The sequence below is a fragment of the Panonychus citri genome, unplaced genomic scaffold (assembly GCF_014898815.1).
Source record: "Panonychus citri isolate SS breed McGregor unplaced genomic scaffold, ASM1489881v1 Contig00033, whole genome shotgun sequence".
Taxonomy (NCBI): domain Eukaryota; kingdom Metazoa; phylum Arthropoda; class Arachnida; order Trombidiformes; family Tetranychidae; genus Panonychus; species Panonychus citri.
In genome coordinates, this window is record NW_026515438.1 from 473,235 (window position 1) to 490,608 (window position 17,374).

General features: G+C 31.7%; 3 protein-coding genes and 2 long non-coding RNA genes across 7 annotated transcripts; 2 read left to right on the plus strand and 3 right to left on the minus strand.

The window, feature by feature from the left end:
- Positions 1-1,542: 1,542 nt before the first annotated feature.
- LOC128397497 (homeobox protein 5-like) lies at positions 1,543-10,169 on the plus strand. Its single transcript, XM_053358225.1, has 6 exons — positions 1,543-2,246; positions 5,174-6,002; positions 6,915-6,988; positions 7,568-7,710; positions 7,813-7,976; positions 8,414-10,169. The coding sequence occupies exons 1-6, from the start codon at positions 1,543-1,545 to the stop codon at positions 8,654-8,656; spliced, it is 2,157 nt and encodes a 718-aa protein (XP_053214200.1). The 3' UTR covers positions 8,657-10,169.
- On the minus strand, positions 1,572-5,180 carry LOC128397499 (uncharacterized). Of its 3 annotated transcripts, none has more exons than XR_008326962.1 (5): positions 3,673-5,180; positions 2,960-3,087; positions 2,754-2,888; positions 2,063-2,324; positions 1,572-1,706 (listed from the first exon to the last, which is right to left on the minus strand). It is a non-coding gene; the product is annotated as an uncharacterized LOC128397499 (long non-coding RNA). The 3 variants fall into 3 exon arrangements; XR_008326961.1 differs by having other exon boundaries at positions 2,754-2,912; XR_008326960.1 differs by lacking the exon at positions 2,754-2,888.
- Positions 5,847-7,933, minus strand: LOC128397498 (uncharacterized). Its single transcript, XR_008326959.1, has 5 exons — positions 7,794-7,933; positions 7,479-7,718; positions 6,657-6,996; positions 6,259-6,546; positions 5,847-5,984 (listed from the first exon to the last, which is right to left on the minus strand). It is a non-coding gene; the product is annotated as an uncharacterized LOC128397498 (long non-coding RNA).
- Positions 10,170-10,474: 305 nt separating the features above from the next.
- Positions 10,475-15,561, plus strand: LOC128397463 (importin-5-like). Its single transcript, XM_053358189.1, has 15 exons — positions 10,475-10,661; positions 10,964-11,044; positions 11,159-11,351; positions 11,440-11,542; positions 11,725-11,827; positions 11,915-12,275; positions 12,378-13,456; positions 13,535-13,864; positions 13,934-14,101; positions 14,186-14,308; positions 14,375-14,594; positions 14,681-14,802; positions 14,896-15,002; positions 15,091-15,232; positions 15,316-15,561. The coding sequence occupies exons 1-15, from the start codon at positions 10,575-10,577 to the stop codon at positions 15,412-15,414; spliced, it is 3,318 nt and encodes a 1,105-aa protein (XP_053214164.1). The 5' UTR covers positions 10,475-10,574; the 3' UTR covers positions 15,415-15,561.
- A 249-nt stretch (positions 15,562-15,810) lies between these two features.
- LOC128397464 (presenilins-associated rhomboid-like protein, mitochondrial) lies at positions 15,811-17,345 on the minus strand. Its single transcript, XM_053358190.1, has 6 exons — positions 16,980-17,345; positions 16,712-16,850; positions 16,500-16,649; positions 16,361-16,431; positions 16,094-16,293; positions 15,811-16,023 (listed from the first exon to the last, which is right to left on the minus strand). The coding sequence occupies exons 1-6, from the start codon at positions 17,253-17,255 to the stop codon at positions 15,936-15,938; spliced, it is 924 nt and encodes a 307-aa protein (XP_053214165.1). The 5' UTR covers positions 17,256-17,345; the 3' UTR covers positions 15,811-15,935.
- Between the last annotated feature and the right edge of the window lie 29 nt (positions 17,346-17,374).

Consider the following 17,374-nt stretch of genomic DNA (forward strand, 5'->3'; position numbering starts at 1 on the left):
TTAAAATTTCCAAATCAGGGATTACAAGTGTTTCCAATTGATTGAAAGAGAGTAAAAGTATTAATCAATGAAAATGATGCAGATATTATCGTCATCCATAATCTTCATCTTCTTCAAGGTTATTTCTCATTTGTAAGCCTCGAAAATAGGGTTAAAAGGAGGAGCTTCAAGGTAAAAGGATGAAGGTATATTTGCTTTCATTCACAAAGAGAAATCGAGTTGATAGTAACACAAATATTGAGAGAGAAATCGGGATGAGGAAATGATAAATATTCTATTTTTAGAATATTTTTTTAATCATTTATTCCATGTTCAACTCCCAGTTCTTCATTTGCTTCCATATCTCACCTTTCGCCTTCCCTTTACTCCGAATCATGGTGACCTCGTTTTCTTTGCACATCATCATCCTTGCTCTCTTCCTTTTTTATCATCCATCTCATCGTCATCATCATCATCATCATCGCATTAGCATCTTTGTAATATTTTGTTTTCAGCTAAATATTAGCATATTAATAGTAATCTGTGTGTATATTGTTACCTTGCCTGAGGCACTTCGGTCAAGGTAATAATAGTACATGAGGCCATGCGCTGAGACCACGAAATTCAGGTGAACAAGGGCTCGAAAGGTGATGAGAAGAAGAAGAAATGTTCATCATCTTCTCCTTGAAAAAGAGAAAGAAAGACAAAAAACAATCTCATTGATGTGATAAAAATGGCAAAGGATAAGAGGTCATAGTTTCTAAAAATATCATTCGAATCCCAAAAAAAAATGTTCTCTGTCTTTTCCTGTGTCGATCTTTGTTCATGTTCGTGAATAAAAAAAATTCTAGGCTCTTCTTAACATCGATTCGTATAACTATTGATCCATCATCATTAGTTACTTTCTCCTGGATTCTTTTCTCCTCCTCTTTCAACTTCAGCCTCGACCCTTCAACCTCTTTCTTTTTCTCTTTCTTTCTAACAATTGCCAACTGAGATCCTGGGAGTTTAGAATTGAGGTTTCCCTTTGACGTCAGCAGAATTTATCTTCACTCCATCTCACTCACACAATCTCATGTTAGACTCTCTCTCTCTCTCTCTCTCTCTTTCTCTCTTCCTTTCTTTCTTTGGCCTTTCCTTTCTCAAGAAATTCAGATTTGCTCATGATCATGAAACCCAATTCCAAATTCATATATAAATATCCGAGTTCCTCATGAAATCTTTCTTCAGTTATATTCCAAGTGAATCAGTTTATCAATTTTCCGAAATCACGATTATTCATTCCCTGTTGCTTATTCCAAAACTTATAAATCCTTGTGATCCAAAAAATTTCAACGATTAAATCTGCAATTAAAAAGAAAAAATTTCTATTAAATGTTGGTTGATTTGAATAAGAAGTTAATTAACTTGAAGAAAAGTTTTCTCATCAAATTTTGTTTAAACAATTGAGAAGAAAAAGAATAAATAAAAATTGTGACTCAAAACTTAAAAATTCGTATTCTGATTACATCAAATGAAAAGTTTCTCGTTCCAACGAATTGAGACCAACTTAATCTTATCGAAATGTGGATAACACTAATCTTGAACACTTTCCAGGAATCAATTTGTTCCTCCAAAGATGCAACTTCAGCACTAACTGGTAAAAAATCCGCATCCCTTTATTTTCATCAAATTTGTGACGAGTTACCACCTTTCTCAACAATTGCAAACCAAGAAAACACCAACAACTGTAATACGAACAATAAAAATAACGGTAAAAATTCAGCTGATCGTTCAAGTGATACAAATATTAATAATAATAATAAAAACTCTGTCAACTATTGGCAAACATCGGGTGGAAATAGTGACCTTAGGGACAATATATCAGCTTCACTGGAGAGCAATCTGCCGGGTAATCAGTTGAACATCGGTGGAAACCGAGATCGAAAACAATCATTAACTGTTCCTGAGGAAATTAAATTCCATCCTCATTACTCTCGCCATCACCACCATCATCATCATCAAAGATCATCACCTCATTCAATTGGAACTCATTCAGCTGATCATTCACCGGAACACATTAGTCATTCTCAACATTATCTACCTTTAATATCAACTCATCATTCTCATCAACACCATCAACGAGCCTCATCCATGGGCCATCAGCAGTTGGAACACCGATCAGATGAAGGTACAATCGAAGAGACCACATCCCCCAAATGCAAAATCGAATCAAGTAGAAGTCCATCTCCCCTGAGTACACCTTCACCAAGTGGAAGTACATCATTGTAAGTAAATGAACCAATCGAAATTCAGAATTTCACCAATATTATTATCCAATTCGAGTCCATTAAAGTCCATCAGATCTAAACGAAAGGATAAGAATTCATAATTTCAATTACTATCAAATTTACTAAATTTTTTTTCTCAAAATTCAATTTATTCATTTTCTTAAAGTTCCAAAGTTATTCAGAATTTGTCTAGATGGCGTGACTATGTTACTCTTTTCTTGTATGAATATTTTTCTCAGAGATTTATCATAATAATTATCATTTCCATTCCCAGGGCTATTTAGATAATAACTATTAATTTTCAAGAGAAATTTGCAACTAAATCATGAGCATGATCAATTATCTAATCTCATCAATTAACTCAAATAAGTGAATGATGCGAATGAAATCAGAGCAGATTAATGATTATTACTCGATTTCTTTATTAATTATTATCAGATTAGTAAACCGAATGACCTTTAACTTAGTAGATTCAAAGAAAGGTCATTAGTTTGTTGGTCGTACTTTTTATGTTGGACAACGAAAATCAGATATTCGATTATTAACCAATGATGGACAAGAAAATAATTATTTCCTAGTCTTTTTTGGTCCTTAATTACTTTATCATGGAAACAGGGAGAAAGAAAGAAACTCAATTTTCTGATGAAATTGAGATTGAAGTATCTTAAATATATACTTGTCATCAGTTACTCTCAATGAACTTTTCTTACCACTGAATAATGATAATAATCATGATGATGACAAGTGGATGAGAGAGTAAAATGTGTAGCCATCAACTGACCAGTCAACCAATTCCCATTTCATGAGAGTCCATTGGATTTGGTTCATTTATTTCAATCTAATCCATTCAATTTCAAAAACAACAGGAGATTCATGAGATAAGATATATACTCATGTAATAATATATAAATATATATGAAAGAAAGATACAATTTCATTGATTGAACAGTAATGAGGTAAAATAATCAACTTGTTGCATGACAATCAATCATTAGAATCGTGAATCTGAACAAATTTTTCATGAAAATGAACACAATATTGAGAGAGGGATAATAAGATAAACAGATAAAAACAATCATCATCATGTTCATCATGAAAGAAAACATAAGAATCATAAAAAAAAAATATTGACCATTAAACTCGAGACGTTTTTACATGTTATTGTTTTCGAAGTGGCTGTTTTCTTGTTGGCCATCACGTTGATAATAAATCTAACTGATTCACAAAGGAAAATTTCAGTTCACTGAACTGAAATAAACTGAATCTTTTCACCTTCTATTCATTTCCGTTTCAATAAAGAAACGTAAGAAACTCAGAGGTGATAGAGAAACGTTAAACCTTAGAGGAGATAAATACAGAATTATGAATTCAATGAGAGAGAATTGAAAATAATACTTTTGATTAGAATAATAAATTTACTTACATCGGGGAAATTTGCCTGGGAATTTGAAACTTGCTTCTTCACGATTAAATCACCGTCATTTTCACCATCATTATTATCGCTGAAAGTTATTATTTTTCTAGTTATTCTCTCAAGATAATGAATAAAATGATGAACCAATTTAAACTCGAAAGGTCAATGAAACTGCTTTAAGAACTTTTTTTACCTCCATCAACCATAATAATAACCAAAAGTAAATGATAACAGTCACATCACCATGATCAACTTTTGACTCTCGCCTCGGGGGTTTGTTTAATTTCATATATATTTTAAATGATTGTGTTCACTTTGGATGAAATTAAGTTTATCAACATGGGTGGAAAGTTGATTCTGTTATTGAACTTTCCAAAAAAAAAGTATTTAAGGTAAATATCCAACATTTAATGAGAGTAGGATGATAATGATGATGGAGAAAAAGTTATAATCTGTAAGGTAAGAAGATAGAATTGATTAAATTATATTCATATGAGTTAACTGATCGTCAGGTAAATTTTTGAGACTTCACATTGATTAACAATTTGAATTCATTTGAATACAAAATACTAATCAAACAATTAGATATTTAAGATTAGTTTTTCTTCAGGTGTGAAATGAAGGGATGAAGCCATTAAAGAGATGAAGATTAACTTTAGTGAGCTCATTATCATTGATAGAATCGAAATGATGATTTTTTCGAGAAAAAAAAATCATTCGAAAAGGTGAAACTTTTTAGTTCATCTTGATGATCATCATTATCTACAGTATATTAATTAAGATGTTAAGATCGATAATGAGATTAGAATTTAATTAACTAGAAAGGTGAGAAAAAAAATGAAAGAAAAAACTTTTTCTATCTTTAAAAGAAAAAGAAAAAGTTTCGATCACTTTCACTCAAAAATGTCAAGTTCGAATAGGAAAAAGAAGGAAAAAAAAGTTCTAATGTCATATATTTGTTGGTCTACAAGGAAATCTTATTGCTACTCAGAACTTTTCTTTATTCTTCTTGTTAAACTCTTCAACAGGTTGGTTGGGTAATTATTGGATAATAATCATGAGAAACATGAGATAATCACAATTATGTTAATTGCTTTTCATCAACTTTGGTTAAATGTCAAACTTTTGATTCGTTAGGCAATTGAGATCAAAAGTTTTTTATTCCTTTTGTTGGAACAAAAATTTTCATATCAATACATCAATGAATCTGTTGAATTTAGTTCAACACCTCATGATAACCAAATGTAGTTTGTAGCTTGAAATTCAAGTCACATAGATGATATTCATCATTTGATCAGTTGAATATAGCTAATCAAAAAGTGTCGTTAATTGTTTATCCATTGGCATCATTAGTTTGAAATAAATTAAATTGTATTATAATCTCTGATATGTTATTAAGTTAATTTATCCTCCGTCTTAGGTGAACGAAACGAAAACCTGAAAAAAAAATAGAAAAGAAACAAAAATATTATACTAATTGTGGTAAATATTATTTCTTAATTGTTAACAGTCAATTTTTCTCTCGACCCGCTGACGATCAATCAATTGGTTCTTCATGCAGTTCTTCTGGTATCGAACTTGAATTTACTCGTAAATGTACAGTTTCTGCTGATAGTTTACTCTTACATCCCGATATAACTGGTTCCTCTTCAGGTCACGGTGTTTCCGGCATAAGTCTGGGAGGTGCTGTAGGAGGTGGCTCAAGGATGGGTCACCATCATCATTTATCGTCCTCATCACATCATCATCATCACCATCACCATCATCACCATCGTCATCATAATCATCATCATCTTACAGAAGTATCTGGATCGACAGGGACTTGCTGTGAGAGAGATGAAGCCAAGCCAATGTCTTCCGATTCCTCATTGGAAGCCGGAAAAGGTTACAAATCAGGTTTACTTTTAGATCCTGGATCTTTGGTGAAAAGGAAAATCTCTGGTAGTTTAAGTTCTGATCAAATACATAATGATTTAATGTTCAGTGATAAGGTCACTTTAACGCCAGGTACTCGAAGTGTTTCACCTAAAATGATATTCACTGGTAGATTTAGACGAGATAAATCAGCTCCCAGTTCAAGTCCGTCAACTTCACGTAAACTTGATCAACCTTCAACCTCTCCATCAACACCAACAGCCTCAGGGTCAAACCAGCCCGTTACCAGTGGTAATTCTGGTCGATCAACGTCTTCAACCTCGACGGAGAAACGAAAAGCATCAGTGGCCAATGTTGTTCTTTCTGGCCCCGGGCGATTGGCTCGTCTTTTACGACGAACTCATTCTGCTGGTTGTTCCAAAGATGTTCCATCACATGCACTTTTCCTAAGAGAAAAACCAATGGTAAGTTAAATTAGATTAATAATTAATTGTTCACATTTCGATCAAGATTCAAGGAGAACGATAATATATACAACCAAGGTTAATTTCTCTTCTATTTTATTACATTTATAATTGAATATAATTGATTATAGAGAATAAGGTTAATTTGTCCAAGAAAATTAACCTTGACAAAGGTTCATATTCAGTCAATCAACTATATGAATGTAATCAGATATTTTCTCTTAATTAATTTAGTCAATTGCATTAAATCAATTACCTTTCGTTTGTATTACACATGTACTTAAATCTCTGGTCAACACAATTATTCAATACAACCTTTGTATTATTATTATTAATACAAAGGTTGTGTCCCTTGATTGTTACCTAACTCCGTCAACAAAACATTGATTAGCTCATTTTTTCCCAATCAATAATTGATTGACCAATAATGTTACGTAATTAATGTATGAAAAATAATCAACATTTACATTTGATATTAACCATAACTTTTGTGATCAGTAGTTAATCCAGTAATTGTTAGTTGAGTTTCTCCTTCTAGAAAAAACTGAGAAATTGAGTAAATTAAATAGAAATTGTAATTAGTGTCAATCTAAATTGTATTGAAAACCTTGACAATTTAGGTTTACGTTTAGATCTTGCATCATGAATACAAACCATTGTTTAAACAGGTTCAGTTGATTTCTTTTACAATTTAATCATATGCAAATGATTAGAGGGTCAGTTAACGATCAGCACGATATTCATTGAATGCAAATGATTAATTTAACCAAGTTGATGATTGGGTTTAATTTCTTGTCTCAGTTTTCAATTTGTATCTCGTAATGATCCTAGATTATTTAACCATCTAATCATATGTTTGTTTTTTTCTTAATTTTCTTCTCTCTTTTACCAATTGATTTATGATTAAATTAGAAACATCATGCTGGCTCATCGGGTACAGTCGAAGGTGAAACTGGAGAGAAACGTCGAGGACGAAAACAGGCTCCGTAAGTATCTAAATAAGAAAAAGAGTAAAAAAAACAAAGTAATTAGAGTTAATTGTTTAGATGGAAAATGTATTAGTATCAAACTGTTAATTGTAAATGTACCAAAAGAAAAGGTCAATTCTTAGTAATCCAATAGTTTCTTTGTAATATGATAAAAGGATAAGCTAGTTTGAGAAAAGTAATTTGATGTTAAATCACATTTAAAGAGGTAAATTAAGACTCATTAAAGGATGATTAAGAAAATCTAAAGGAAAAAGGTTAAGGATGAAAAAGGTTGTTAGTCTATCCTTAAAACTTAAATTCTTTTCGTTATTAGATCAAACATAAACCATTCTCTAAATAAAGTAAAACGTCAAATTAATTCAAACACTTAACGATTTTTAGAGCAAAAAGAAAACCAATTTAATCTGTTTCAAGTTAAATTGGTTAAAAGAATTGATAGAAACAAAGAGTAACATTGTAAATCTAAACAATATTGCTGTTAAATTACCTCAAGTAACCAGTGGATTGATTGGTTGATCCAAAATGATGAGCGATGTTGATTAATTGATAAAAATTGTTTGTGATTCTTTTGTTTAGAGCCTTGGAAGATATGAAACAAAGGTTAAGATTCTTGAGGCGTCGTCACACCGATTCATCGATACAATCAACCAACGTAAGGCCAACACCCGAAGAGGCTCATAAATGGTCTGAATCTTTCCAGTTTCTCATGAGAAGTAAATGTAAGTAGCTAAGAGAAGAAAAAAGAGAAGAAAAAAAGGTAATTTAATTAAAAGAGAATAGAAAATTAATTCATTCTTTTTACCCTTTTGTTATCCAATAAGATGGTGCGAGCCTATTTAAGGCCTTCTTGGCACGGGAATATAGTCAAGAGAATATAGAATTTTGGATTGCATGTGAAGAATTCAAGAAAGTTCGGCCTAATAAAATGCTATCCAAGGCTCGTAAAATTTACGACGATTTTGTGGCCGTTAAATCACCAAAAGAAGTAAGTAAATTAACACTTAATTTAATTAATCAACTCTAATCTATAGAGATAAACAAGCAAAACAATAAGAGAGCAAAAATCACAATAATCAAGTTAAACGGATTAACATTTGTATCAATTATTATGTTTCCATAATAATAATCAAAATGCATTAAAAAAAAGGGATAATTATATGATCACATTGAAAGAATAGAGAACAAAGAAAGTTGAAGATAAAATTTACTTTAGAATTGATTAAGTGAAGATTAAGTTAATTAAGATAATCCAAATGAAGAATTACTTTTTCGTCTCTTAATCGGTTGAAAAGGTTAAGAAGTTAATCCAAGACTTTAACCCTTCGCTGTGAGAATAACCATTGTGTCTATTTGTCGAGAAAAAGAATTTTTTTTCTTCTATTTTCTTAACTAATGGAAATGTTTTCTTTTCTTTGTCTTTAGATTAATTTAGATCCTAATTTACGAAGTGATATTTTATCGAGTTTAACGTCACCCGAAGAGTCAACTTTCGATATCGCTCAGCGTAAAATTCAAGGAATGTTGGAACAAGATGCTTACCTGCGATTCCTTCAGTCGGAATTGTATAAAGATTTACTCATTCCAAGTGAACCAACAACCGCCAAGAAAACAACGGATGCAAATAAATACGAATCAGGGAAATTATCTCCTGAAAGTCACCTTTAATCGATATAATTGTGTAATAATTTTCTTAAAAATGTGATTCCATTCCAACTGATTCGTTTTGACAAACAACAAATTTAACTCAAGAAAATATCTTGGAACATTTTCCTTTGAGGAAAACAATCTCACCTCCAAGGTTTCCAACAATTATAACTGCAATTCTCACTCACACAAACACACATATACATACATTATGTGTATCAATTATTTCACAAATTTGTTAAATTACTTTTATTGGTACCTTTGGTTTTACTTGGAGCAGATTAGTAAATTGTTAGCAGTTGAACGGCTGATGGAAATGTTGATGTTATGGATTAACATGGATGGAAAATTTAATCAAGTTTCTTTACTCTTTGGGATTAATCAGAAAGGATTTTCACATCTACTCAATTCATCTCAACCTCTATTCGAGCTTGTGTTTAACTAATTGTAAATTTCTGATTAATTGAACAATAGTAACATTTTATTTGGCCGAAAGATAATGAAGTCCTGTTTAGATGTTACAACAAATTTGGAAAATCCAAAGTTGCTGGAGTTAACAATTTAATGGTAAAAATAAGGACAAAGCATGGTAATCATGGTTCCCAGAAAACAAAACTAATCATATACACTAATTATCCTTCTAATTAATACGTTAATCATCATCATCATCATCACTAAGAAAAAAAACAATTGACTCTTTTGAATTGGCGAAAAAAAAATTCATCACAACCATTTAAAGGAAAATAACTGACTTCATCTTTCATCTAATCTCATCTCATCTTGTTTACTAATTGTGTTGATTAATTAACAATTGACTATTGAGACTAATATAATTATTAGTTAGCTTTCGAATTTCTTTCAAATTCTGAAAATCTTTCTCTCTTGCAAAGGCCACGTATGGTTATTCAAAGACGCAGTTAGCGTTTGACCAAACCCAAGAAAATTCACTCGTCGAATTGAATTCCTCGAACATGATATGATTATTTCCAGTTCTAAATTTCTTATACCAAATTCCATCTCAAAATTCAACCACGACAGTAGAAAAAATTTTCTCTCCTTTTTTTTTATTGGAAAAAAAGAAAGAAAGAAAAAATCTTCCCCTGATATTCAGCTGATTCCATGATGATAATAATTTTATTTACACACCGATCAAGTTGATTAAATCTAATCAATGGTAAACCAATGTTTTCTTTTCCTCTGTAATCAATAGAATCGGAAGTGAAACATTTCCTTTTCTATTTCTTCCTGTAATTTCTGTACTATCACTTCTAAGCCCATCCACATATACACACAACAAACACAAAAACACCCACAACTGTGAATAGATTTACATGAATAATGTGAAAACGAAAAAAAAAACACCGAAAATTTGTTTCTACTGTAACAATAAAATGAACACTCGAAAACAGACAATGCAAAATTTCAAACTTCTAAATAATGTATTTCAATTCTCAAGAATTTTATGTAACTTAAAAAATAACATTCGAAAATGTTTTCAAACTTGTTATTAAAAGAAAAAAAATTTCGATTTCAAAAATAATCAAACTAACTGTTCACTTTGATTTCGATTAGTTTTCCATCTATTACCAAATCCCAGCTTCTTTAAATATTAGATTCGAAAATTGATTCATCGGTAAATTCATTTCGACATCATAATGTAAAACAAGAAAGAAAGGAAAATTTGATTAATTATTTATTATCTTCTTCTTAATTGTAAACGGAAATGGAAATGAAACTTTTACAATTTCGTTTCCTGTTCACTTGAAATTCGCGCTCAAAATGGGAATGAATTCCGTCCCTTCGGTTAAGCTCCTCCCATTTCTACAATTTTTTCTTTTTCAATCTTGATTCACACATTTAAATTTCTGTTGGTGATTAATTTTAATTAGTTGATAATTTATTTTTTGACAGTGATTTCTATTGTTTTATTGTTGTTATCATGGGTGAGACAGTTAATTTTAACGAATTCCAGATGATTGTGGTCAATCTGTTGAATGAAAACAATGATATTCGAACCGAAGCTGAGGTGAGTAGAATTTTTTTCCTTCTCTTTTTCTCTTAACCATGTGTTTTATTTTATTCCTCTTTCCAATATCACATTTTTACCTTCTTTTTACATTCTATTGTATTGATTGCGTTGATTAACAACGTTTTCCATCTAACTGGTTGTCTTGTTGGATAATTTATTAGTCATAGTCAATTAATTATCTTGTAGATAAATATGTGTCTATCGAATGATGAAATAGGTTTTCACTTTTTCTATTGCTACTAACTCGTTTCTAATTGTATTTCTATGTTCTCTTTTTTTTTCGTTTTAATTTTTTACAGAATAAATATGAGAATGTCGCGACTTTACTCAAAATGGAATTTCTTCTCAAAATTGTAACCGAATTGACCCTGGCAAATGAGGTAAAACTTGCGAGAGAGAACAAACAAACCAAAAAGATGCACTCAAATGAAAGTGATTTTAAAAATGCCACATTGTTAATCTCATATTTCTCTTTTTTTTCCTTAAATTCTTAGTTCACTCAACTATGTGCTGTATTGTTACGAAGACTATTTTTCAATCAGTATGACTCCATTCAACAGTGTATGACTCCAGAGATACTTCAACAGGTTCAAACTCAGTTGATGCTACTGATTAGAAATTCAAAAAATGCTAACATAAAGAAGAAAATATGTGAAGCTACTGCTGAATTGGCCAAAAAGCTGATAGGTTCGTAATTTAAAAAGCTAATTAATTTTAAAACAATAACTTTAACCCGAAAACTATTCAAAAATTAATCCCAATTTTCTAATTACAGATGAATCCGGACAAAACCATTGGCCAGATCTTTTGAAATTCATGTTTGAATGCGTCAATTCACAAGATCTTGTTTTGAAAGAATGTGCCTTGAACCTTTTATCGTACGTACAATTAATTAATTATAATGATTGTCTTTCCTTAATTGCAACATTTAAATCTAAAAAGCTAATAGCTATGATCTTAATCTTGAATAGCAAACCTGTATTCTTAAATTTTCCCGCGTTCCTTTTTTTAAAGATCATTCAAATCACATGTTATAACTTATATTTTCTCTTCCATCTAGACTGGTTCCTGGAATTTTCGGAAATGAATTAGATCGTTACTTGGAAGTTCTTAGGCAAATGTTAGTACATTGTCTAAATGAAAACGAAGGTTCCAATTTAGAAGTAAGCTAATTTTCTGGTAGAGCTGTTTAAACATTTACTTATTTAATTTTTTTTTCTTCTGTTTGGCTTTTTTTTGCTCTCTTTTAGATCCGAACTGCTGCTGTTAAAGCAACTTCTGCATTTGTATTATGCTATGAAGATGAAAAAACTGTCACCAAACACCTTTCTGATTGTGTTCTACCCATGATACAATTAATAGTATTAACAATATCCTCAGAGGAAGAGCACTGTGATACAATTCTTAAAGCAATGGCTGAAATTGCTGAGAAGTGCCCACAGTTTTTAAGATCTCGAACTGAAGATCTTATTCGACTTTGTCTTGAAGCATTTAAAGGAGTTAACATTATGGATACTCGGAAACATCTTTGCATTGAAATGATTATTTCTCTTGCCGAAAATGCTCCTCAAACAATTAGAAAACGTGGAGCTCCTTATTTAGGACAATTAGGTAATCTCCATATCCTTGATCTAACAATTATCTTTGCCATTTTTTTTTTCTTTTAAAATAATTTTTATTCAAACAATGTTCTTTTCTCTCATTATTATTCAGTTTCACACTTATTACTAATGATGACAAGTGTAGAAGAAGATCCTGAATGGGGAATTACAGACGAAATAGAAGAAGATGATTTTGAAAGTAATCATGTTATTGGTGAAACCTCTCTAGATCGACTTGCCTGTTCTGTTGGTGGTAAAACTATTCTACCTATTGTTATGGATGCTGTATCTCAAATGTTACAAAATCCTGATTGGCGTCATCGATTTGCAGCTATGATGGCTGTCTCAGCTGTAGGTGAAGGTTGTCATGATCAAATGTCTCCCATGTTACCCAGAATTTTACCTGGTATTTTACCTTTCTTGTCGGATCCTCATCCACGAGTTCGTTATGCTGCTTGTAATGCACTTGGACAAATGGCTTCTGATTTTGCGCCTGAATTTCAAGAAAAATTTCACAACATTGTACCAAGTTTAATGGCACTTCTTGACGATCATATGAATCCAAGAGTTCAAGCTCACGCTGGTGCTGCTTTAGTTAACTTCTTTGAAGAATGTCCACCTAAAATTGTTTCTATTTACATGAATGATGCAGCTAACAAGTTAGAAGCTCTGATAACAATGAAAATTGATGAATTAAGAAGCAAAGGAACTAAACTTGTCTTGGAACAAGCAGTTGTCACTTTAGCTTCACTTGCCGACTCAGCTCAAGAATATTTTGAACGTTATTATGATAAGTTTGTTCCTTACCTTAAGGCAATCATTGAAATGGCAACAGCAGATGAACTTAAAGTTCTTCGGGGAAAAGCAATTGAATGTATCAGTCTAATTGGATTAGCTGTTGGTAAAGAGCGTTTCTGTAATGATGCCAATGCAGTTATGACGATGTTACTTGCAACACAAACTGGTGAAATTCAGTTGGCTGATGATGATCCACAATTAGCATACATGATTTCAGCTTGGGCACGAATTTGTAAAATTCTTGGTCCTCAATTCAAACCATATTTACCATCAGTTATGCCACCAGTGCTTCGAGCTGCTTCTTACAAGGTTCAAGTTGCCTTTTTAGACCAAGACGATAAGGATACAGTCCAAGCCGAAAATGATTGGCAATGTGTGAGCTTAGGAGACTCGGTGAGTTTGAAAAATTCTTTTTTAAATTTTCTCAATCATGACTTTTATTTTCTAATTCTCGAATTCTTATTTTTCTAGCAAACATTTGGTATTAAAACTACAGGTTTGGAGGAAAAGGCTACAGCCTGTCAAATGTTAGTTTGTTACGCTCGGGAATTAAAGGAAAGCTTTGCTGACTATGTTGAGGAAACTGTTAAAGTTATGGTTCCTCATCTTAAATTTTACTTCCACGATGGTGTTCGCACCGCTGCAGCTGAATGTTTACCTTTTTTGATCGATAGTGCCAAAGTTCGTGGCAATGAATATGTCAATCAAATGTGGAATTATATTTTCCCTGAGTTAATCTCTGCCATAGAAAATGAATCTGAACGTGATGTTTTATCCGAACTCATGGCTTCACTTGATACAGTAAGAATTTATTCATATTTTATTTATTATCCAAATAATTTAATCTTTTTATTTATTTTTTGTTTTTAGTGTATCACCAATCTTGGACGAGAATACATTTCTGATGATCAATTAAAAGCAATTGTTAATGTTCTCGACGAACATTTGAAAGACCATTTCACTAGAGCTCAAGAGCGATTAGAGAAACGAAAAGATGAAGATTATGATGAAGGTGTTGAAGCAACTTTAGTGGATGAGGTAAATTTAGTTTTTGAAAATTTTTGCTTTTAAAATTAGCTGACATTTAAATTAACAATTATTTTGGATTTATTTTTTCATTAGGATGATGAAGATGTTTACATCCTAAGTAAAGTGGCTGATGTCTTGCACGCTTGTTTCTCCGTTTGTAAAGATTACTTCTTACGATTTTTTGATCATATCGTTGGACACTTTGTTAAATTAGCGGTAAGTTGAGCTTAATTTACAAAAGAACTTCCAATAACCAATCTCTATTTTCTTTTGTATCCTCAGGGTGGTGATAGATCTTGGACAGAGCAACATTGGGCTATCTGTGTAATGGATGATGTTATTGAACATGGAGGATCGGGATGTGAAAAATATAAAGAATTTTTCTTACCTTTATTGGTCGCTGGAGTTCAAAGCACTTATCCCGAACTGAGACAAGCCTCATCTTATGGTTGGGGAGTTTTGGCTCGATTTGGAGGTCCATTCTTTGCCGATTCGTGTGCTGGTTAGTTGTTGAGGAAAAAAAAATTGCGTTTTCAAAATTTAATCAAATTTCATTTCTATTTGTCAATATTTTGGTCAATTATTTAGGTTGCGTTCCATTATTAATTCAAATGATTCAAGCTCCTGATGCCCGAGAAGATTCAAATATAAATGCCACTGAAAATGCAATTGCTGCTATTACCAAAATACTTCAATACAACAGTAGTCAAGTATGTTTTGGAAAATACTAATTTTTTTATTGTTTATAGCTCTCAATTTTTAATCTAACATCAATATTTAATTTAATTTCGTTTATCTATTAGGTTAATGTTAATGAATTGTTGTCTCACTGGTTTACCTGGTTACCAGTTTGGGAAGATGAAGAAGAGCTTCCTCATGTCTATGGATTCCTTTTCTCTCTTATTGAACAGTAAGTATATTGATATAAGTATTATAAAGTTTTACCCTGTTGATATTTGATTAATTCTTAAAAATTACTATTTTAATCAATTTAACAGTAACCATCCTGTTATCATGGGAGAAAATAATTCCAACCTTCCAAGGATAGTAAGTATATTCATGGAGGTTGTATCTCGAAATGCTATCTTAATGACTTCCGAAGTGGGGCAAAAAATCATAGCTTTAATTCATTCTTTGCAAGTAAGTTAATTTAAAAATTTAGATTTTAATTGATCAAAATCAATCTTTGAATGAATATTAAACATAATTCTTTCTCTTGTCAGGCCGATGCATCACTTTTCCAAAGATGTGTGGAATCGCTTAATACTCAACAACAAGAAGCTTTGAAACAAGTTCTTACCATGTCTCGAGAGGGCCAATAATAATGCGATATTTTATATTTTGCAAATCAAAATCAATGAATAATTTCTGTTGGATAATTTATTTGAGAGTTGTTGATAAAATTTAAGAACAAGTGAAACCAAAATTTCAAAATTTGAATAACATATTCATCGATTTCAAATTGTTAAGTTTTCTTTTCCTCTCTTTTAACCAATTTTTACACACTAACTAATTACTGAGGTTAAAAAGTGTTTTCTTTTCCGCCATTTTCACTTTTTTGATTTATCTAACGATTAATCATATCCATTAATTAAAAAAAAGTATCATTTCTGTAAATTTAATTAATTTGATAATTAGTACATAATTTGAGTACACAAATAGATGCAAATTAATTCAATATTTTTAGGTATGAAAAGAGACCCAAAAAAAAAACAAAATAACAAGTAATGAAATGGTTTTACTTTGAAACTAATCAGCGGTATTCACGTGCGAGTATGTTTTTGGTATCACATCTATTGCAAGGAGAACGCGACAATTAAAAATAAATAAATTATCTACTCGATTAAAGGCGTTTTTTAAGGTCCAGATAAACACGCAACAAGCGAGTTCGCTGTCTCCAGATTAGTTCTTGTCCATATTTTATGTACCAACTGATAATCAAAAAGAAAAAGGATAATCAATGAATATTGAATTTTCTACTTCTTTTACCCTGAAACTTACATTCCGAAAATGGTACCACCAAGATGAGCCGCATGATCAAACAGTCTCCATTGTCGGATAATCCCCATAGTGTCCAGAGCGATTATCCCACAAATGCCATATTTTGCTGGAATCAAAAGGTTTGGTATGAACACAATTCCAAGACTTGCCTCTGGATTTATCATGCAAGAAGCTGCAAGAAGACCGAGAATTGCTCCTGACTTGAAGATTGGAAGGAAATGATTATCTACTTAATCGAAGAGAATCAATTGATCAACTAATACTTACGGCACCGATTGATGGTTGATGAATTCTTCTAATGGATTTATGAACAATACTGGCCAGAGAAGCGAATACTCCTGAAAACGAAACAAGAAACATGATCGATTAGGGAAATTTCCAAGGTAATGAAAGAGCGATAACTGACCGGCACTTAGATAAAGAGCCCATGATTGATTGGCTCCGAGATGAAAGTTGACCATGGAAAGGCAACTGTAAAGAACGTACATGTTAACAGCTAAATGGAGTAAAGATGAATGACTGAAAATATGGAGAATCATCGAAGGGAAAAGATTTTCTGTAAGATAAAATAATATCGACAATTAACTAATCCAGTGGGTAAAATTGTCATCAACTTACTTGTTCGAGCTTGACTAACAAAATAGGGACACAAACGATTGGGAATAGTTTTCAAACCGAGACAAATCAACAGATTAAAGGCACAAACACCAACAAAAATTTTCTCACAAGAATTGAGCCGATTCCAAGTTAAATACATCTAGAGAATTGTAATCAAAAGTATAAAAGAGAAACAAAAAAAAAATTCAATTAGATAATCCATCAAGTTAATCCATCGATTTGGATACTGGTACAAATTGAGTTGGATAAACGATAGACTAAAGTTTACCTTGTTGATAAAGTCATATTTACGACGAAGCTGATGAAAGGACTCAGGTAATAGGTCAGATGTGAGACGGAAATTTTCATAATCAATTATAATCGCCGAAGTGAATGAAATCCCGGTCACCGTAATTGTAACAACAACAGGTCTCCATAATTGTCGTGGCTTAAGAAGACACTGATTATCTGATGATTTTACTTTGCTCTTCTTGATGTGTCTAGATAAATGTCTACAATTTATCCTGACGTGATTAAGATTGAATATTGATCTAGTTAATAACATGGTGGATAACAATTAACAATCAAAAACTAACAATTTGATGACATGAAAATCATATGTTGAAAAACCAAAACAATAAGAACCAGGGACCGTTTCCAAATAATAAGTTGGAATGAAGGAAA